Source organism: Lacerta agilis, chromosome 14 (genome assembly GCF_009819535.1).
Source record: "Lacerta agilis isolate rLacAgi1 chromosome 14, rLacAgi1.pri, whole genome shotgun sequence".
NCBI lineage: Eukaryota > Metazoa > Chordata > Lepidosauria > Squamata > Lacertidae > Lacerta > Lacerta agilis.
In genome coordinates this window covers 49,897,002-49,919,102 of record NC_046325.1, presented here as the reverse complement: position 1 = coordinate 49,919,102, position 22,101 = coordinate 49,897,002, and the positions used below count along the sequence as shown (strand labels likewise).

The following is a 22,101-nucleotide window of genomic DNA, read 5'->3' as shown; positions in this document are numbered from 1 at the left end:
ATTTCGCTGATGTTAAAGGCGCAGAGGGGGGATATTACTTCAATCACTGCACTCCTCCTGTGTAATGTTGCGCCGCCCGCGCACAAATGGAGCTGTGCGAAGAAACTGCACAGCAAAAACGGACTGCCTACAGCCTCCCTCCCAGCAGTAGGGCAGGCAGAGTGGGAGGAGGATAATTAATCCAATTAATTGCAACAAACCTCCCTGTCACACACCCCTCCCCTGTTACTAAGTTTATTTATTTTTATTTTTTTATTGCTCAGGTGTTCCGGGTCAGACTAATTAGCCTCCCCACCTGTCCCTCGGAGGTCCGTCAATGAAGTAAACTCCCTGGTAGATACAAAACGGGAGTATCTTAGTAACCGGAGTGTATTTGTCCAGCGTCCGCGGCCGTTTATAATCCTTGCTCTGGGCTTCAGGGGTTAAACACCTTTTTGCCTACAGCCCCAGGGTCTCTCTCTCTAGATCCCTCACTGTAGCAGTCTGATAAACCCTTTTAGCAACTCAGTGGCAAACACAAAATACACAGCAAACCTGTGGCCATCCAGGAGCTACTTCCGTGACCCTCACCTGGAGGCCATGCGAAATGGGGCACCCTGGGAGAAAGGCAGAATCTGGGGCACCTTCAAAGAAAGTGGGGCCATTGGGTGGGTCATGCCCTCCAGATGTTACTGAATTACAACTCCCATCATCCCTGACCATTGGCTGTGCTGGCCAGGCCTGACGAGCGTGGAAGTGCAACGAGGCCCAGCCACCCCCAGCCAAGGCCTTATTCTGCCAAACATCTACAGCTGGGATTCAGGAGTCTTCCTGCTTTGCTGTTCTGATCCAGGCTGCCATCAATGCATTTTGCAAGAGAACATTTCCTGAGAGTGTTACCTTTTAAACAAGCATAAAGGAACATAAATGAACAGTTCAACCCATAACAAAGTTCAAAGTGTATTTCAGAAAAGGTGAAGGCTTAGAGAGCTTTAATGTTTGAGCCAAGATCAACTGAACAAAGTCTTCCCACTCTCATTGTTCACCCAACAGCCGTTCAGGGGAGGTTTGTCTGGGAGTCGGGTGCAGGTGCAGCCCAGTAGGCCAGCTGCTTCAACGCATGGCTGACACTAGAGGAGTCACTGCCACATTTTGGTCAGATGGCTCCGTTTGCACATCTGCATCTCAGCTTATGGGATGAGCTCCACCCTCACACTGCCCATTGGCTCTTTGAAAGACTGTGGTTGAAGGCCTCCTGAACTGAAAACCTTCCAAGAGAGAGAGGGAAGCAGGAAGAACTGAATACCGCATAGGCTCAGAATTAATTTTAGAAATCAGCCCAGTTAAACCAGCTTTCAGGAGAAATAGATGACACAGCAGAATGAACCTACATAATGAACGACAGGGGAAATCTTCTTGTGCCTACAGAATGCATGTATCAACACCACATGCTCTCCCACTGAACATCGAGGCCTGTGGGTAACAGATGGCTTAAATGAGCATCTTAATGAAGACTCCAAAGCAGGGCAACATTCTTAAAGATGGAAATTTTGATACACGCTGAACACCACCTTGATCCACGCAGACCACATTTTCAACATCTCACTCAATCTTATCAACCTTAATTCTTCCCATTTTAAAACCATTTCTTATTGCCTTGGTATACTTTTAATCCCTAGGTGTGAGAGATAGAGGGCTGTTGGAGAGCTCAGTGAGGTTTTTGTTTGACCTATGTTGTGATTTTGGTCTTACATTGCTTTACTTACTGATTGATTTATCACATTTTATTATAAAATATTGTAATTTTTGCTTGATTATGTCCTTTACCACTTTGGCAGCCTTTGGGTCAAGGAGCAGTATATAAATAAACTATAATCAGGTTCCATGTGGCTCCTAGAAGCTGTCAGCATGCAACAGTGGCCACAATCCCAGCTAAACCAGGGGAGGGTAGCCAGTGGGTCTCAAACCCTTGGGGAGTTAGGGACTTTCCCTGAATGCGAAGACAGGCTCTGGTGGATTAAGCAGACGAGACCAAGAGTGGGTGAGTCCAACGGCCAAGAAAGCAGTTTCTGCCCATGCCATAGAGGGAAGTGAGGGGCAGATGGGGCTCGTCCGCCTGGGAAGGGATCCCATCTAGGAGAAGAAAAACTCTGATCCTAAACCTCCACTGCCTGGCAGGATATCTTCAGGAGAAGAAAAGGCCCAGGAGGAAACCCTCCACAAATCTGGAGTGCAGTCCCTAAGGCGGTTGGGTGGCACCTTGTATGCCTCCTTCCAGCAACTCCTACAGCCAAGCTGGTGCTTAACGTCTGGTTCTGCTTTCCTTTGGACCCCATCAGCGAGGCTGAGAGGGGGGTCTTGTGTTTGGGCAGCCCATGACCTCTGTACACAGGGAGGTCACTCTGATGCTGCTAATGCAGTGGTTGGACTTCCATCCCTGGAGGCACACTCCATTGTTGCTTGAGATGGACGAGTGTGCATGCACACGAAAGCTCATACCAAGAACAAACCTAGTTGGTCTCTAAGGTGCTACTGGAAAGAATTTTTTATTTTGTTTTGCCAACAATAGCTTCACAGTTTGGACATAACTGCTAACTATGGTTGAATAGAAGGGGAATAGAAGGGGAAGAAATGGAGGCAGTGAGAGATTTCACTTTCTTGGGTTCCATGATCACTGCAGATGGTGACAGCAGTCACGAAATTAGAAGACGCCTGCTTCTTGGGAGAAAAGCAATGACAAACCTAGACAGCATCCTAAAAAGCAAAGACATCACCTTGCCGACAAAGGTCCGTATAGTTAAAGCTATGGTTTTCCCAGTAGTAATGTACGGAAGTGAGAGCTGGACCATCAAGAAGGCTGATCGCCGAAGAATTGATGCTTTTGAATTATGGTGCTGGAGGAGACTCTTGAGAGTCCCATGGACTGCAAGAAGATCAAACCTATCCATTCTCAAAGAAATCAGCCCTGAGTGCTCACTAGAAGGACAGATCCTGAAGTTGAGGCTCCAGTACTTTGGCCACCTCATGAGAAGACTCCCTAGAAAAGACCCTGATGACTGGTTGCAATATCATCAAGTACACGAAACTTTTAAACTAGATAAAAAAGTTGGTTTTCAGGTGGAGAAATCAAAACTGGAAACAGAACTGATTGAATCGAACTCAAATAACCTTTCCAAGATGTACAATTTGTTGCTAGAGTGGCATACTAAAGATGAGTTGGTTAAATCAACAATGATAGATTGGGCAAAAGATGTTGGTCATAATATTATGATGGATGACTGGGAGAGATTGTGGAGGAAAGATATTAATTTTACAGCTTGCAATAGTTTAAGAGAAAATGTAATGAAAATGATATATAGATGGTATCTGACACCAGTTAAGCTAGCTAGAATGAACTCAAAAATGTCGGATGTGTGTTGGAAATGTAAATCGTCAAAAGGAACTTTTTATCACATGTGGTGGTCGTGTTCAGGGGTAAAGGCCTTCTGGGACAAGATTTATAATGAGCTTAAGAAGGTAATGAAAATTACCTTTTGCAAGAAACCAGAGGCTTTTCTCTTGAGCATGACCAACGAGGAGATACCCAGTCAGGACAGAGTGTTTTTTATGTATGCCACAACAGCTGCTAGAATTTTATTGGCAAGAACTTGGAAGGGTGAAGAGATACCGACTATTGAAGAATGGCAGATGAAATTGATGGAGTATATGGAGCTTGCAGACCTCACCGCCAGAGTCCGAGACCAGAGGGAGGAGAAGGTGTCACAAGATTGGAAGAAATTCAAAGACTATTTAGTTAATCATGTTAAAATGAATGTCTGAATGTTTGTGCAGAAATATATAAAAGAATCGGCTTTTGAAGTCTAAGTAGAGTTATAAATGTTAAAGAAGATAATATTTGATTGGATAGACCTATTTGTATAAGAAGATGATAAGATGTAGAATATATGTTAAGGAATACTTTCGTCTAGATAATTTTAAGAAATATTAGAATGTTGAGTTTAAGTCAATGATAAAAGAAATGAAGCTACCTTAAAAGTATATAGGTTTTTGAAGACAGAGGAGGGACCAGGGGAAGTCCCCCTAAGAAGTTAAAACAAGTTTAGAAACAGAGATAAGGATTTAGTAAGGTTTGTATAAGTTTGTTTTGCTATATGGTTTTGTTGTATTTTTGTGTTATTGCTTGTCTATTATGTTTTCATGGTGTTTATGTATGTAGGTTTAATGTTGTTTTGTTTGTTTCATGGAAAAATAATAAAATCTTATTAAAAAAAAAAAAAAAGACCCTGATGCTGGGAAAGATGGAGGGCACAAGGAGAAGGGGACGACAGAGGATGAGATGGTTGGACAGTGTTCTCGAAGCTACTAACATGAGTTTGGCCAAACTGCGAGAGGCAGTGAAGGATAGGCGTGCCTGGCGTGCTCTGGTCCATGGGGTCACGAAGAGTCGGACACGACTGAACGACTGAACAACAACATGGTTGATAAGCCCCCTGACAAGAGAGAAACAGAGAGTTTGGGGGGGGGGGTAACAGAGGACAAATGGAGTTCTATGTACTTATCCTTTGCTGCTGTGGAGCAGGGGTGGGAAACATCATGTGTGGCCCTGACCTGGTACAAAACATGGAGAACCCCAAGGACAAACCAGACACCCCAAAGGTCAAACAAAGACTTTGAGGAGCAGGCAGGGGTCTCTGATACTAGATGCTGAACTAGAAATTGCAAAAACCTGGAAGCCAGTAGTCAACTTAATTTTTGAGCAACAGCTCCATAGGCATTTGCATATCGTGCTTGTAGAAAAACATGCTCAATGCACAATTGTCAGAAAGAAAGGCAACATTTTGACTTCTTAGCTACCTGAAGCCCACTCATAGAATATGTTAAGGGGCATAGACAATGTCCTTATCTTTTGTCTGCCTTCCTGAGGTTGTGGAACTGTGGATGAAGTAGCTTTTGTCCCCAGCCATTTGCACAAAATGGCAAACTCTCCGTTGGCATGCCCCACATCTTCCAAGTAAGGGGGGACCCACCTTGTTACCACCCCCAGAGTGGTGCAATCCAGAAAGATACCATGCATGGGAATTGAAATACAATTGTTGTGCCTTTGACTTTTCTGGTTTTGTCTGCTTCTGTGCTAGTAAGTACACAAGGAGTGTGGGATTGAGTTTGACCTTAGTTTGTCTAATAAGCAACTAGAGCAAACAAGAAAACCTCAGATATCTTCAGACAGAGTACAAAGAACCAAATGACTCCCTGCTAACGATGGAAAATAGCCTGTAATTATATTGCAGAGGGTATCTTGTGATTTATTTATGTTTTGTGCTACATTCAGAGGCAGCCTTTTGTAACTGGTCATTCATCTGGAAAAACTTATTAGGAAATATTTGTTTTTGTGTAGCTAAATATGTGCTCTTTTGAGCAAAGTGGGGAGGGGGGGTGAGGAGGGGGGGAAGGGCTCTGCGTGTTTAATTGACAGGGAGTTTGATGATCTCACTGTTGAGAGAGTATTTATTCCCAGGGATTGGAGTCGAAACAAAAGCCTTAAACAATGGATATTGGAAAACTCTCACAAAATTACTAAATACCGTGTTATGTACTGTGGTTAGTCTCAACTTTGGGTTCCAGCCTGCTTGTTGTGACAATACGCAGTTTAAGATTAACCACCAAACTGCACTCAAAACTAAACTCCAAATTGAGCCGGAGAAAGTCAGTCCTGGCAACAGCAATCATGGTCAAGATAACCAATATATTTTCTTATATGAGTGTTGCACCCACAAAAAGGCACAGTTGCTGCCTGTACAATTAAATACATTTGCTCAATGCAAGCAGATGTCACACTACAGTAGTTGGTTTTCTTCCAGGATAACATGAAATGAAGAACAGTGGAAGGCTACATTTCACATGTGGTACAACGCTGCCCCCCTCTGTTATATCACCGGTTATTTGATTAAGAATACCAAATATTGCATTATTTTCTGTGTCTTTCCTCCAACCCTCACGCTACAAGCATTTATTTCTGCCCCTTTTGAAAAGCAAGCACTCTTGTGTCAAGGAGAGAGCCAAACAGCCTCAGGACTGCAGCTGAACACGAGAAAAAGCCTGTTTTAAAGAAGTGAATGCTCTCCTTCATAAAGCTGGAAATCTTATTTGCTTAATAATGTTACACGCTGCCCCCCAATCTCTGAGCAGTGTAAGGTTCCAGGGGTGCCAGTCATTGAGGTTTCCAACACTAAGAACAAGGAGCTGGTTCTCGATATGGGAGGGGACATGATACGAGTGTACAGATTGAAAGAGTCACATGATGTAAATGCAAACCAAAGTTTTTAAAAGCAAAGCCAACCCGGGGGGGGGGGATATAAGTTGAGAGGGCAAGCCAACACCATTTTTTGAAAAAAGGTGCACTTAAAAAAATAATCAAGGAAACACCCAGTCAGATACAGGTAGGTAGCCGTGTTGGTCTGCCATAGTCAAAACAAAATAAAAAATAAAAATAAATTCCTTCCAGTTGCACCTTAGAGATCAACTAAATTTGTTCTTGGTGTGAGCTTTCGTGTGCATGCACACTTGTTGAGACAGCTGGTCTTTGGAGGGCTGTGAAAGAAGGTGGCAAGTCTAAGAGAGTGCCGGAAGGAGGCAAAAAGGCAGAAGGTGAGAGAGAAGAGAGAGAAACAAACAAAGGCAAGACCAAGACAGGTGACATGAGGACAAAAAGTGTAATAAGAGAAGGAAAGGAAGAATGACAGAAAAAGAAAGGAGGCAGCAAAAGGAACAGGAAGCAAGTGGAGATGACAAGGGACGGCTGAACCCTTTTGGATGTCATGGAAGCCTTTTTGGTAAGAAAATGCAACGATAATGACCTGGCCTCTTGCACAACATCAAAGACAAGCTTTGCTGAAGAGACAAACCCAGGGAAGCAAAGAAAGGACACAACTACTAAAAGGGTCCAAATATTTCCTCAACAATGCATGAAAGATGGGTTTACAGTTGTATCTTGGTTCTTGAACGGAATCGGTTCCAGAAGTCCTTTGGACTTTCGAAAACCAAGATGCGGCTTCCAATTGGCAGCAGGAGCTTCTTGCTCTGTCAGAAGCCACGGAAGCTGCATCGGACGTCCGGCTTCCAAAGAACGTTTGCAAACCGGAACACTCACTTCCGGGTTTGCGGTGTTTGGGAGCCAAAACGTTCAAGTCACAAGGCATTCGAGAACCAAGGTACGACTGTACTAGTATTGGAGGGGGGCGGGGAATAGCATCCCGTCCGTTAGTGTGTGAAATGTAGCAAGACACAAGCAAATGAAAGTTTGAAATTTAGAAACAGAGCATCCAATTATTAAAACAAACCTGTTGGTTGAGGGATTTCCCCCCAAAATGGACACACCATTTTCTGAAGAGCAAAGAAACTTTGCTCCATCCATTGCACAAAGAGGAGCACTAGCTTTCCAGTGTGTGGCCGCTGTCACATGCTGACAGAGGTCTCTCCCTCTCCTTACACCTCATACACCCTGTAAACACCAGGGTGGTGTGCCACTATAGCACATAAAGCACTATAGATAATCATTAGCATTGCTGGCCAATCAGCTGTAAAGGCCTGTCGGTATAGAAAGGTCTTCCAGAAAAGCCTTGTCTCCAGCAGCAAAGTCATCCACAGCCAATTCATCGCCTTCCTTAAGGATGAAATCCTCCACTTCCTTTTGAGACATGGAGCCTCACTCTCTCACGGCCAAATAAGAGTTTGGGCTTAGGGTGCTCAGGGCCATCACCTTTGCTCCCAACTAGGAATGCTCAGTGTCCCTAACTGCACCCGGGAATAATGTCTGCATGTGCCTTGGAACCACTACAGTCTATGGCAGGGGTCCCCAAACTAAGGACCGGGAGCCAGATGCGGCCCAATTGCCTTCTAAATGTGGCCCGCGGATGGTCTGGGAATCAGCGTGTTTTTACATGAGTAGAATGTGTGCTTTTATTTAAAATGCATCTCTGGGTTATTTGTGGGGCATAGGAATTCGTTCATATTTTTTTCAAAATATAGTCCGGCCCCCCACAAGGTCTGAGGGACAGTGGACCGGCCCCCTGCTGAAAAGGTTTGCTGACCCCTGGTTTATGGAAACAGCCTAGGCTGGGATTGCCAATGGGGCACCCACCACTCGCTGCCTTTAGCTGGTGGGCCAAGTCTCCAAAGCCAGCGGGGTTGGCAGTGGTCAAAGAGTGGAGCTTCCCATGGTATGATGCCAGGCTGTAGGCACTCTAGAGAGCGAGAAAGTGGGAGCAGGACAGGAGTCCCCAGGACAAGGGGATGAGCAGATGAGCAAAGGCTGGCCCAGACGTTTTTGCACCTCTTCCTCCTTAAGGGAAACCCAGGGGCTGTTTGAGTGTGTGCCACAAGGAATGGAGCTCAGAGCTCTGCAAAGATTTCCACCTGCACCCCCAAATGGAAGTCCCCCTCGCTGGAAGTTCCCAGTTCTTGGCTCAACAGTTCCTGATAGGACTAGCAGCGCTTTGCAGGATGGAGCAGGCAAGCGGCTGGCTGCACAATTCACACCAAAACCTGCTTCCCTTAGAACGTTCTGAAGAAGACTGCAGGCAAATAGGTCCAAATCAAGAAAGCACACCTTTGGTAATACAGTATCTACTGCTGGAGTGGTTTTATTTTCAAAAACCTATTTCAGCCATCTGCATCTCACTTAAGATATTAGAAGGGAGCATAATCGAAATTTGTACGTGTACACACACAGAGCGTACATATTCATTCGCACGAGCAAAGAGCACACAAAAGCCTTTCCCTTTTCAGAATCCCGGCGCGCATTTCTTGAATTCGCCCTACACTGGGAAGCAACTGCTAGAAACAAACCGACAATAAACTTAATGCGGGGCAGCCGGAGAGCAAAGCAAGTTCGGCTGAGATTTCCTTGCATATTCCTTGCGTTTCTCTCTGCAGATTGGAAAAAAGGATCCTGGAAGGAAGGAAGGAAGCGCGCGTCCTGGGGCGCCCCGAGCTCCGGCTTACCTGCTCGCGTTGCCTTCGCCGCGTCCCTGCGAGGCGCGCCCCGGAGCAGCGCCGGCCAGGCGAAAAAGCGCGCCCCGCTCGGCCGGCAGCCAAGGGCGGAGCGGCGCCCCGCGCCCGCCCACACAAGCGCCTCCCTCGGCTGTGGCCACGCGGTTGGCGGCGGGAGGAGAGGAGCTTCCGCCCGCCCAGACGCCTGCGCGCCCGCGGGCACCGGGCGGGATCCGCTCGCTTTTCTCACAGCCGCGAAAAGTTCCGCACCCGCGCAGCCCAAGCATGCGGGCGGGGTTTGTGCTGCAGAGGCACCTCCTCGAGGAAGCGCCCTGGCCCAGCATCAGTAGTGGACAGAAGGACAGGGTTGGAAGGGATCCAGCCCCTGGCGAGGCAGCCATCTCCGCCACTGCTCAAGCATCCCGAGAAGTGGCCACCCCACTCGTGATGCGTTGGCGCCCCTCTTAGGCCTCCCCACCTCGGGATGGGGGCTCACAACCCAAGAGGACCCACGGGGCGCGTCACATGTCCAGGGGTGTTTGCAACACAAAGCAGACCAAATCTTTCAGCACATAAACTGCTACACAGAATACACATTCACACCTGTGCAGGTCCTGGCGCATATGAGTAAATCTTTTTTTTTAATCTGGATTTAAAGACCAGACGAACTAATGCTTTCAAGGAATTTAAATTTTACTTCAAGTTAGTGTTGTATGTCACCTACTGAAATATACTCGGAGTCAAGTGTGGATTTCACGCTCTATATTCAGCTCATTGTAGAGGAATGCAGTTTCCCCAAAACGTCTGCTTTATATACACTATTTACACAATGAGCCCCATGTGATTGGCTACCTCCAGGATACTCCTGTATGCCAATCGGTTGCGGATTCACTTCCACCTGGAGATGGATTGGGTGGCTCCTGCGGACCAATCAGACTGCTGCATTCTGAATCCTATTGTTCTAGGACCAATCAGACTGCTGCATTTTGGATCCTATTCAACTCAGTACATAACACCTACAGACAAATGTAATAAATAAATGTGGGTAAATGCAGGAAGCAGGAGGATTGCCTCAAATCATCTATCTAAGGCAACTGGATGCTTTTGTCTTTATTCTGTAAACTACCCTGTGATCATCAGATGAAGGGCGGTATAAAAAATTAATGATAATTGCAGCCATGGTTTCCTCTGGGTGAAATGATTTCTGATTTGGAATTAAAACTGTCGTTCAAGGCACACTTAGAATCATCGAGTTGGAAGAGACCCCAAGGGCCATCCAGTCCAACCCCCTGCCAAGCAGGAAACACCATCCAAGCATTCCTGACAGGTGGCTGTCAAGCCTCCGCTTCAAGACCTCCAAAGAAGGAGACTCCACCACACTCCTTGGCAGCAAATTCCACTGTCCAACAGCTCTTACTGTCAGGAAGTTCTTCCTAATGTTTAGGTGGAATCTTCTTTCTTGTAGTTTGAATCCATTGCCCCGTGTCCGCACTTAGTTGAAAGCAAATCACGGAGAACTAAATTTACTGGAACTTGCTTTCAACTAAGTGTGCCTATGATTGCAGCTTTACTTCAAAATTGGAAATAACTTTATCCGGAGAAGACAACAGTTGCATTTGTAATCCACTTGCTGAGCAAGAAAGTGATTTGCGTAAATGTACATGGGGTGGATCCCCATCCAAAACTGCAGCTTGGAACTTTCTTTTAAAATTCCTATGTGATCCCCCCACCCCTCTTTTTTGCTGTTTAATTTAGTGGCAGGCCCATTCAGAAAAGGACAAATCCCTAATTTTGACATTTATTTCAAAATGTCTGAACAAATTACCCAACACCTACTGACCCAGTCAAGATCTTTTCTAACACCACCACTAGAGAGCTTCAGCAGAGGAAAGGTTTAAAAGGCCTTGATTTGCCTGCCAGAAGCATTCAGGGTGGAAAACCCTTGTGTTCTTTTCCTTCTGCTTTGTCAGTTGAGAACTGACACAAGGGAAGATGATTTTGGTGGTGGCATCTGGACTTTCCCCAGCCTGCTTCCCACCAGGCAACTCCTGTTTTGAAAGTCAAATGCTGATGGCAGACTAACTGCACAGGGGACCTTCTTGCAAAGAAAACATCCTGCTTTTCCACTTCCACTTGATGCTGCAGTTTGCAAAGCCTTTCTGGAGACACAGAACAAACAGCACGGATCCACACAGAGACAAGACAGACAAACACACATACATTCTGCCAGAAAAAGAGGATGTTATTCCAGGGCCCGCCTATGGCAACATAACAGTTTGCATTAACTCCCAAAGCTTTTAAGTACAGGAGGAGAAAACATGGTCCAGCTATTCACTGAGCACTAACCAAAATATTGTTTCTCCAAGAGCAAAGCACACTTGCCTTGCCTTATAATTCTTTTGGCTTAGGGAGGGACGCTCCCCGCTGTGCCTGCCACATCACATAAAGTTGAAGCTGTGTAGCGGTTTAGTGAAATGTATATTCTGCCTTCTGACTCCATTCTCTATGTCAAGGGAAGCAGGGTGGCTACATGATTTATTTGTGCCTTGAGAGAGCCATTGGACTCCTGTCAGTGCCAATTTCCCATTTTTTAAAAAAATTCTGTTATTTCCATGGTTGATTGGTGGCCACTGAATCTTAGCAAGTGAGAAGAGTTCGTAAAGTTACAGTGCCTGTGCCTGAAAGGAAAGAGGATTACAAGTACAGACAAGCCTGACGCTTCTTTTCCTTTCCCCTTTTACTGCTGTAGATGAGATATGAGAATGCGAAGAGGTGGGGAATGTTTGAATTCTGCAGCTTCCTTGTGGTTTAACGACATAGATCTCGAGTGCATGCTTGCCCCAACAGTTGTTGAAATGGAATACAGAGTGCCAGGGCACTACAGATAAAATGGTGGGACCTCTAGGGATTTCATCATGTGTTTCAAAAAATATTGCACTAAAGAGGCAACATACGATGCCTTGCGAAATTTTAGAATTGTCTAATATCAATATGAAGCACTCCAAATTTTTCAGGTAATCTTTCCAGAAATGTTAAAAATATAGAGACAGTCCAAACCTATTACATAAGTACTTTGAAAGGTGAGGACACAATATTGGAGTAAGTTCCCTTTTAAACTTACAGTAAAGGCTGATGGCATCTATGCTTCGAGAGACTAAATTTATTATGGCCAGCCTGAATCTGTCACAAGACAAACATCTTGGATAACAGCTCCATACAGGACGAGCCAGGAATCCTGGGAACCAGTGTGTTCTAAGAAGGGAAATCCTCAGTTGCCTCAGGGTGCCTGTCTTGCCCCAAGCCTGCCATGCCTAGAGACAGCCAGTCAGCTCATGCATTCACAGCAATAACCAGAGGAAGGAAGGACTACTGAGTGGAGCAGAAAGAAAAGAAACACCCTGGTGCATCTGCATCAGTGCAACCGGATGCCTTCATCTGCCCCAGCTGCAACAAAGCATGTCTCTCCCGTATTGGTCTCTGCAGCCACAGCAGGCGCTGCAACCTTTCAACCATTTGATTTCACCCCCAAGACACACTCCTGCATTGTTTCCTAAGACAGTCGAATGCCAGCAATGAAATTCCAATAGATTAGCAAGATGTCCAAGACACAATTTAGGAGGTTTGTCTAGCTAAATTAGTTCTTTCACGCATGTTAACTTCAGAGAATTAGAAGAATCTAACACAGAGCTCAAATACAGGCATGGGTCTAGCTATCACCTCACACCAGAGACCAGCCTACCTTAATACGCTCTTGATGCCCAAGCCTGAATTAAATTCTAGCACCTACAAACCTCTAACAGTATGATACATTTTTAGAATTACTTTACATGTACGTAAATTAGTAAACTTCATTTATTGATTAGAAAAGATGATCCTCTTAATGCTAAACATTGTTGGTGGAAAAAAATATTGCCCAGTTAAAGTTTCTGATGTTGGAAGTCAAAATCATAACTGGGATTAATCTGTTGCCCAAATGGAAGCTCTGAGGGAACTGGATAATTTTAAGATGACTGAAGTGACCTAAATGCAGTAATGAATGATGGAATGGACAGGAGGCGTAGAATATATGCAACTGACAGTTGACTGAGAAACAAGATTTTTTTTTAATAAATAAAACAAAACACCAAGTGTTCTTTTGCTGAATGAAGCACCAGAATAACTAAAGATCTAATGGACTGTTTCTTTAATAAAATAGATAGCCTAGTAAAACAGATTTTTTTAATACTTTTTTACTTCTATTTACCAAATAGAAGGTATTAAATATACAGTTCTCTGCACAGAATCTGATTACAAAAAGGGGTTTAAACAAGCACTCTTGTCACCCACCCCATCTTCTCTGTCTTTCTGTGACACTACAGCATTGAAAACAGGTGAGCTGGAACAACTATTCAATTCATACAAGGGCTGGAATGAAATATTGAAGGGAAACATCTTCGTGGAGCAAGATGAAGTGAACAATCCTTTGGCTTGCAATATCTGCAAAACACAAGTTCATAATTTAAACTTCAAAGGATGACAGAGGGCCCAAAATATCATGTTCAGCAATAGCCAACAGTCTCCAGTTTTGAAGGCCACACAGATGCAGAGGCCAAGCTGCAGGAGGTCTGGAATATTTAGAACCTGGCTACAATCAACCTCCAAAACTTTTTAAAAACTTTTTCCCAACCAGGAGAAAGACAACAAAAAGAAAAGCTGTGTCAGCATAAGTCAGGTCCTCCCTCCTAGAGAAAAGGCACTTTCAACAACCCCCACTTGACAGCAGACCTGACTCTGCCTACAGATGCATATGCCATGGAGGAACTGGGCAAGGGAGGGCTGAGTTGAGTCACAAACAAGAATCATACATACATATATAATTTTATCTATACGCCACCTTTCCACAGTTAAAACCATGCTCAAGGTGGCTTACAACACGGGGAGGGGGGAACTTAATTACAAATATAACAAAAGTAGTCATAAACAATAAAGAAGCATCAAAAAATACTCAACCAAATTTCCACATAAATCATAACATCTAAAATAAAGATACGAAAAAAATTACTATCAATCACAGCAACAATTCCCCCCCCCCCCAATGATGTCCAGTTTGGCCCTAAGAATGCTGGTCCAAATACACTGGTATGTGGAAATGTTGAAATTTGCTTTTTCAGGAAGGATATGGCAATCCCATCCTCTTCCTACACTGCTCTCTAGAGTGGCCAATGACTTGTTCCAACAGGCCAAAAGGGTCACTTACTGCATAGTGCTTTCGTGGGATTCACTTGCTGCCCTGCAAGTAGTTGGAGAAGTCTCTTAATGTCAATGCGCGCCTCGGCCATGGTCTCGGGATCTCTCTCTTGACTAGAGTTTTGGGAGCCTACTAAAATTCACAAAAATGGAACCTTTCATTAACTAGAACAATCGTTTGAAAAAGGGTTGTACATAATTTCCATTAACAGTTTAAGGCTGTAATCTGTGCATTTTACTTCCAAGTACATATGAATATGATCAAGCAGCCAGTATGTACTATGCTCCATTCCTCATTGTCACACCCACCTCATACTTCCATTTCACAGAGAACAAACCAAGGCTAGTAGCTAACTTCTCAAAAGGCAAAATAAGGTTCTCAGCAGGGGAGTGGCTCTTTTTTTTGGGGGGGGGGTGTTATTGGGTTATTGTTCTTATTTTGTTTTTATATATTGTGATCTTTTCTGTGAACCGCCTTGAGACCTCCAGGTATAGGGAAGCATATAAATTCAATAAATAAAAAAATAAAATAAATAAGAATATTTGTTTTACCACATGGGACCAGATCACAGCTCCAATCTCAGCCACTGGGGAGGGGTGGACCCACAGCCACTTCACAAGGATGGATGCTTGCATGTAAGTATGGTAAGTCTCTGGTTAGCTGTAGGAGCTACCAAAGCTGCCAGAAGTGGCTGAAGGAAGAGAGGAGGGAACTAGCAGTGACAGGAACTGATGATGAACGTGTTGGAATGGGGCTCACTGGCAGACGACAGTAATATTCAGACCCTGTACTGCTGCATCCAGCCAGAGGCTTCTGTACACACTCAGATTTGATCATAGGGAGAGGTGCTGTATTGGCACATCCCCACCCCAGAAAAAAATCACTTCATCACAACAGCCACCAGCTGAGCAAGTACCACATGAGAGCAGCAAGCAGGGAGGCAGGCGGACAGGCGGGCCCCCTGAAAACTGGGGACTTTGAGGGCTGCGTGTGCACACCAAGGTTGAGAGAAGCTAAAAGCCTCCATCAGTAGTGGAAGCAAAGACGGCAGCAGCGACACCAGCTGCCCAGTCAACCCCCATCTCAATTTCTTCTGAGGCAATTGTCATCCATACAATCTGCTTCTTGTGTCTCTCTTTCCTCGGTTGGAGTAATCTGGGATGATTTTTGCACCCCCTGGGTCTGGGCACCCAGTGGGGACCAGTTTCGCCAACCTCTAGGTATGTCCCTGTTCATAGGCTCCTGTGTGTACTGGTCATCATTGCAGTACATTCAGGAAAAGGAGAAGACTAGTGTGTATTACCAAAATGATTTTTTTCATCATGTTTACTATGAAGAGTGTGCAACCATCTTCTGTCACACCTAACAAATCCTAGCCACCATCCCAACCCTGGAGCTGTAATATCTGCCTGTGGAGATTATCCCTGCAAGTTGCACAGAACGTCAGAAGCCCATCACAACTATGGAGAGCAATCCCTGCCCCAGCTGCAAGGATGGGAAGAAAACTGGCTTCAATTATGTACCTTCAAGGTGCTCCAAGTATCTCCTAAGCACAGGCACAAACTGAGAAGCCCCAATCTTCTTCACAGATGCAAGAAAAGAGAACTCTAGTACTGTGCTTTTAAAGGGCACCAGCAAATCAAACCAAGCCCAACCCTCCCTTGCCTCAATGGAGATCAGCAGGATGTTTTGCTTCTGGGCTACAAACATCTTTGTGTCCATATTGGATCTGTGGAAGAGATGCAAACTGTTTCGGCAACTGCACCGGACTTCGGAGGCCCTCCAAAGGACTGTGCAACTGCATTGACAGTCTCCACCTCTCTCTATACAGTTCAAGCTGCAGAAGAAGACTAGAAGGAATTCCCAAGTCTGAAGATGGGGAAAGGAACAGGATATTGTGCTATGATCACGGCACTACTCCTTGCTTCTCTGGTAGTACACCCCATCCCTGGCTGGAGACAAGAGGAGCAGTGGCAGCCGTGAGATCTTGCAATAACTCTACAAGAACTCTGTGAGATCTTGCAGGAAGCTGCCACTTTTTCTCGCTTCTCTGGTGGTGGTAGTAGTGGCAGGAGTGGGGCACCTGTGAGAGCACTGCCTGTTGGGACTCCACCCCCCAAGGCAGCTGCCTTAGTCCCCTTTATGGGTGGCCCAGCTCTGGCTGTGATAGCATGTGAGGTCAGGAACAACATCTTGCAGGAGCAGCAGGGGCCTGGCAAACACACCTTTCTGGTTAATCAAGGTCAGTCAAAATTTGTGAACTCTCAAGAATACTGACAAATAGCTATTTCACCCTATCCTCTAATTGTATATTTGCAGTGAAGGTGGGGATTATGTTCTGGGCCCCCATGTACATAAGTGAATTCTTAAAGCGGGGAATGCCCTCTAAGCACCCTCTCTGCCGCTCTCTCTTCAATCCAAAAATAAAATACTATATCCAAAAATATCCACAACTAGAATTGAAGCTCTGGGGCCGGCAGGAGGATGGAGGACATGTGGGAAAGTGGCTGCTGTTGCTGCACTACCATGCACATCAGCTGTTAGTCAGGGAGGCTGAGCAGCATAAACAAAGCCCTGCTACGCCTCTGGTCCCTTCTGGGCTTCCTCCGACGTACTCTTCAGGATCTGTGAAGGGTCTTCTCACCAGCCACAAGGGCTCTCCAGCTCTCTCCTGCCATTCCCAGGTTTGAATTGATTGACTGATTGATTTCATGGCACTGCACGTATATGTGGTTGCCTGCGAGTCGTAAGTGGGGAGGACACCTGTATTTTCCCCATTCATGACAATTAACGATGTATAACAGTACATTGTTTGAAGCTACAATGTTATTTCAATTATTTCCTTTCACTTTGTTACTGACATCTGAGTGTGGGGAAAGAAAACTATTAAAGACAGACTCAAGCTAGCTCTATTTTACAACAACTATAAAATTGGCTTTAAAATGTTGGTGATTACTTTCAGAGCACTGCAAACCTATGCATGGTTACTCAGAAGCAAGCCCTTACTGCCCAATAAGTGTACACAGGACACTTTTGTTGTATACTTTTACTTTTGTTAGGATCTGTTATCTGACAAGAAAAAGAAAATTGCTTACCCCACGGAGGATTCCCAAGTTCTTTAAAGTGGGTTGTAACACACACTAGATCAGTTTCTATTTTCAAGTTCATTTCTCCATTTAGATTTGCTTCTATTACCTACAATGTAAACAAAACAGTTCATATGCTTTTTCACAACCACTAAATGTATTCTACCAACACCTGTTTGTCAAGGGAATGCACTTATAACAATTAAGGTTCTTTTCCTAAATATATGCCTCCAGACACATCTATAAATAAAAGACAACAACTCTGCATCAACAAATCACTAAACATCAAAAAGTCAGTTATATAAATTAGGGAGGTGTGTAAAAATATCATTCATGTGATGGTCTCTAGTACTGTGAACAGTGGAACAAAAGTGTCAACTGACTCAAAGACAAATAAATAAGCCTAGCCTTCTCTGCTGCTGATAAACCAGAAGACTGATCTGCAGATTCGGCAAGTGAAGCTTTCCATCGCCAAGGTAACACCATAATCTACTAATGATTTCAGATCAAGCTGCTATTAAGACACAAGAGCAGGTAAAATTCTTGATAGCCAAAATCCCATAGCTACAAGTTAAACATGCATTTCATAAACATGCAATAAAAAAGAGGAAAATATTGTACATTCACAAGGTCCGTTTGGCAGGGATAACTCATTTGTATAATCTTAAGGACCAGACAGTGGCCTGGAAATTATTGGCACCATCTAGCAACAAAGGCTGTATCAGCTATACAGGACATGCAACCAGATAAAAGCATTCTATATAAAATGCGTATGCTCAGGGCTTTCCCCCCAGTTGGCACCTCTTAGGTACGTTCCAACTTAACTTCGGCTGGGTGCTCCCCCCTTTAAAAAGCGCAATAACTTTGAGTGGGTGCTCCCCTTAAAAAGGTCAAGTTCGGGTACCACTTTTTCTAGAAAAAGTTTTCAAGTGGTGTCACTAGCGTGCTTTGAATGATGGTCAAGTTTTAGTTTTTACCAGGTATCCTACAGGGAACTGAAGAAGTTGGTCAAGGAAGCAGTGGATTCAAAAAGGTTGGAAACCTCTAGGTTGAGAGGTCATATAGGTATGATATGCTAGTCATCTCCAGTGGCTCCAATTGCTTACCAACTGTGTACTCAGAGAGCAAAACCTTGATGGGAGTCATAAGTGCAAAGTATCAAGTGAGAGCCAAGACCAGGCACCATTCACACAATTAGCAACTGCAAGATGGTCTTTTCTAAAGTAAATACCAAGTACAGGGTATCCAATCTGCGTCAGTACCACAGTGAGGGTAAATAATTAAAGCCCTCCAGCTTCCCCCAAGGTCCCAAACTAATCAGCCACACAAGCCTGCTATTTACTTTTTAAAAAAGGTAAGGAAAAATGCACAATTTCCACTTGTATGAATGGTGTCTTGTCCAGTTTGGCCCAGTGGTTACGATTTTGTAAAAACTCATCCCAAGAGATGCATCTCTCTCCCCCCCACTTCTACTCCCACATTAAGAATATAAGAACTTACTATAGAATTGCAGAGGTTTTTCATTCTCTCCACAACACTCTTCATGGTCTTCAGCGCTGGTAAATAAATGCTGACCTACAAAATCAAATCAACTGCCTTGAAAGTGCAGATGAGCCACACCTGCCCCACACTGTTACTGGGCAATGACCCCCAGTGTCAATTTAAAAGGGATCAAGTCACATGCAAGGGCATAGTTCTATAGAGCAACTACAAGAATGTTGAAGGGCATAAGACTGAGAAACTAGATTGATAATGAGAAAGGTTTACAATAAAATGAACAAAATATTATTATAAGCAGAAAGCGAACATTCTTACAATGAACTATATAGCACAAAAATGATTGTTGTTGTATTGAAGAATGCTAAGCAGCTGACCACAGGCTTCTGAATAAGGTCCTGTTTCAAAGAACTTCCTGAGATAACTGTAAAAAACATTCTTCTTAAAGGGAATGTTTACTCTCCCTTTCTTCTAACGTAGAATAAGATAATTAAAGTTTTGTTTTATGTTTAGTAACTTATTTGCAGAGAGATACATTTCTGAATTCCTCGCAGTTGTCAAAACTGTAATCAGGACCTTAAAACACTTCTGAGGAGATGAACAATGAATTGTATTGGTGGTTATGTGCAAACCAAGCCAATAAAAGGGGAAAAAATGAAGTAAACTCAGATTGCATTATTTGAAAACTCATTTGCTTTTGGCTGTGAGAGTTTTGGCTCTGAAAATATTTCAACTGCTCCAAGTTTGTGTTGTTTTTAAATGGTCAGCACTCAAGAGCGAGGACCAGTTGGTAGGTATGTTGGCAGCCAAGTGTTAAGCTGAGTATTGTGAAGAGGGTGTGCATGGCTGTGTGAATGGTGCATTAGTTAGGTCTGCAAGTCATATGAATGAGCAGCTGTGCATGAGTGAATGTGGAATGGACTCAGCAGATACTGTCAAGCACACTGTAAATTTTCACTGGTCTCCAATGGTAAAATACATTCTCTCTAAAAAGAAGTTTTTGCACTAATTGCAATCCATGGTAAAATAATGACTGTACAGTGGACGCTCGGGTTGCAAACGCAAACTGTGTGGCAGGCGTTCGCAACCTGCGCTGCTGTGTCTGCACAAAGCGCGATTTAGCATTTCTGCACAAGCGCCGAAACCTGAAAGTTACCCATTCTGGTACTTCCAGGTTTGGCGCGGTGCTCAACCTGAAAACGCACAACCTGAAGTGGCCGTAACCCGAGGCATGACTGTAATTGAATAATGGTTGTAATTGAAACATGAATAATGAGAAACAACTTTATGTAAAGTCAACTCATCCTCAGTTTACATTATCACAATGTACTTATTAGCCTACAACACTGTTAGATTGAATGCATCAACAGAATGAAACCAATCATCTTAATTAAAAGGAAATTCATTTTGTTGTTGGAGGGGAATACCTTTGAGAAGGGAAGTATTCAGAATACCATTTAAACAATTTAATTTTGATATTGTGGAAACTGAAAGGGGCTCACATCAAAGTCCGGCACACTTGGCTCCCTGAAGTCATTCCACAGCTTTCTTGGGATAATACCCACAGGAATGTCGTGAGTCACGACACGGCTAGTGCTGGATAAAGAAGGCTAGAGAGAAGAAAACAATAGATTACATAACCAAAATTCACGACGGTAAAGGCCGTAATCCTATAAACACATGTAAGAATGCCCCCTTTCTTTAAAAAAAAAAAAAAGGCAGAGAGGGCTATGGCAGATCAACTTCAGGTATTCCAGGATGGGCATGATTATCTGGATCAACTTCAGTCTGCATCAACTTTAGTTCAGGCCTAGTTTTGGGACTGAATCATCCCTGATCGATGAGCGTGGGGACAGGAGATACGGATCAACCGCGATACTCATACTCTCAGCAGCTTTTGATCCCATTGATCATGATGCCCTCAGCCCAACTGCTCAGATGGGGCTCAAAGGCACAGTTACAGTGGTTTCATTTCTACCTGCACAGGTGAGTCTAGAGAACAGCATTGCAGGAGTGTGCTTCGGTCCCCTAGTATAAATGCTACGGGGTTCTGCGGGGCACTATTTGGTCCCCAACACTATTTAACACCTGCATGCAGCCATGGGGAGTGGACACTGGGAGCTTAGAAACATGCGAAGCTTCCAGGGGATCTGGAACTGCGGCACAAATGGAGCTCCACCTCCCCCCCCCCCCAATGTGGAGGAATACAGGCTTTCCTTCTGACGGGGCTTCTAGCGACCTCAGTTTTCATGGGCAAGAATCTACCTTTTAGGCGACTAAGCAGTTGGATATTCTAGTTTTGCATGAGGCAGAGAGAGAGGAAGGGGCACTCTGCATCCATTTCTACTCACCAATTCTACGGCTACTGTGAGGCAAGGGCAGTGCTTGTTCGTCAACTTGATCTTCACTGCCTTCGCATTCTGCGCTGTTTTTAAGGCTCTGGATAAGTTTTCAGGTGTCACCTCTAGATAAATTTCATTTTTCTCTGCGGCTACTCCCTCCATCTGGAACTCATCGAAGACCTTCCCCTGGAAGAGCAGGAGCTGGGTGAGCCAGCCTGGAGGGAGGCGCGCCTTCCCAATCCCTCGGCCCCGCCCTCCCTCCCTACCTGGCGGACCTCGCACCACAGGCGGGCGCCCCCCACGGCCCCTCGGGCGCCCGCGATGAAGATCAGCTGGTCGCAAGTCAGGCGGAGCGCGCACGCCTTGGCCAGCTTGGCCACCGTCGACACCGCGCCTGAGGGAGGGAGGGAGGGAAGGAGACCATGGCTGTGTGTGTCAACCCTCCCTGCTGTTCCCCACGGCGGAGACCCGGAGGCCTCGCCGGGCCCAGACGCCGCCGCGCCTCCCCCCTCCCTCCCTCCCTCCCTCTCAACTCACGGCTGAAGTGCGCCAGGCAGCCCACGTCCGAGATCTTGGCTCGGAAGCGCATCGCGGGCGGGAGAAGCGACGCGCCAGGAGGGGGGCGCCGCCGCCATATGCGGGGGGGGGGGGCCTTTCTCCCCGCTTCACTCGGGAGCCGGAAGTGTCGCCAAGACCTGCGCGCGCCGCTCGCCGGCCCCGCCCCCCGCGCCCCGCCCGGCAGATTCCGGGGGAAAGGGCTCAGCAACCCCGAGGGCTCAGAAAGACCTAAAAATAAAAGGCATCCTATGGAGTACATACCCACCCCCTTCCCAATTTTTGTTCCCTAAATAGTTTAAAATTCAGCTGTGCATTTTCGATGCAGTTATGAAAGTGACAAATAAAGCAAGTTTACACAAGCTTTTAACTGTTGTTGCATATTTCTTTTATAACTGAAAAAGCAGCACAGCAAATTCTCATCAGT

The 22,101-nt window shown here is 45.0% G+C and overlaps 1 protein-coding gene across 2 annotated transcripts; it reads right to left on the bottom strand.

The window, feature by feature from the left end:
- Positions 1-13,199: 13,199 nt before the first annotated feature.
- On the bottom strand, positions 13,200-21,730 carry HUS1 (HUS1 checkpoint clamp component). Of its 2 annotated transcripts, none has more exons than XM_033170453.1 (8): positions 21,657-21,730; positions 21,386-21,513; positions 21,129-21,305; positions 20,280-20,387; positions 18,781-18,855; positions 17,290-17,389; positions 14,204-14,326; positions 13,200-13,443 (listed from the first exon to the last, which is right to left on the bottom strand). In XM_033170453.1, the coding sequence occupies exons 1-8, from the start codon at positions 21,706-21,708 to the stop codon at positions 13,361-13,363; spliced, it is 846 nt and encodes a 281-aa protein (XP_033026344.1). In that variant the 5' UTR covers positions 21,709-21,730; the 3' UTR covers positions 13,200-13,360. The 2 variants fall into 2 exon arrangements, with proteins under 2 accessions (XP_033026344.1, XP_033026346.1); XM_033170455.1 differs by having other exon boundaries at positions 14,204-14,323; positions 21,657-21,723.
- Between the last annotated feature and the right edge of the window lie 371 nt (positions 21,731-22,101).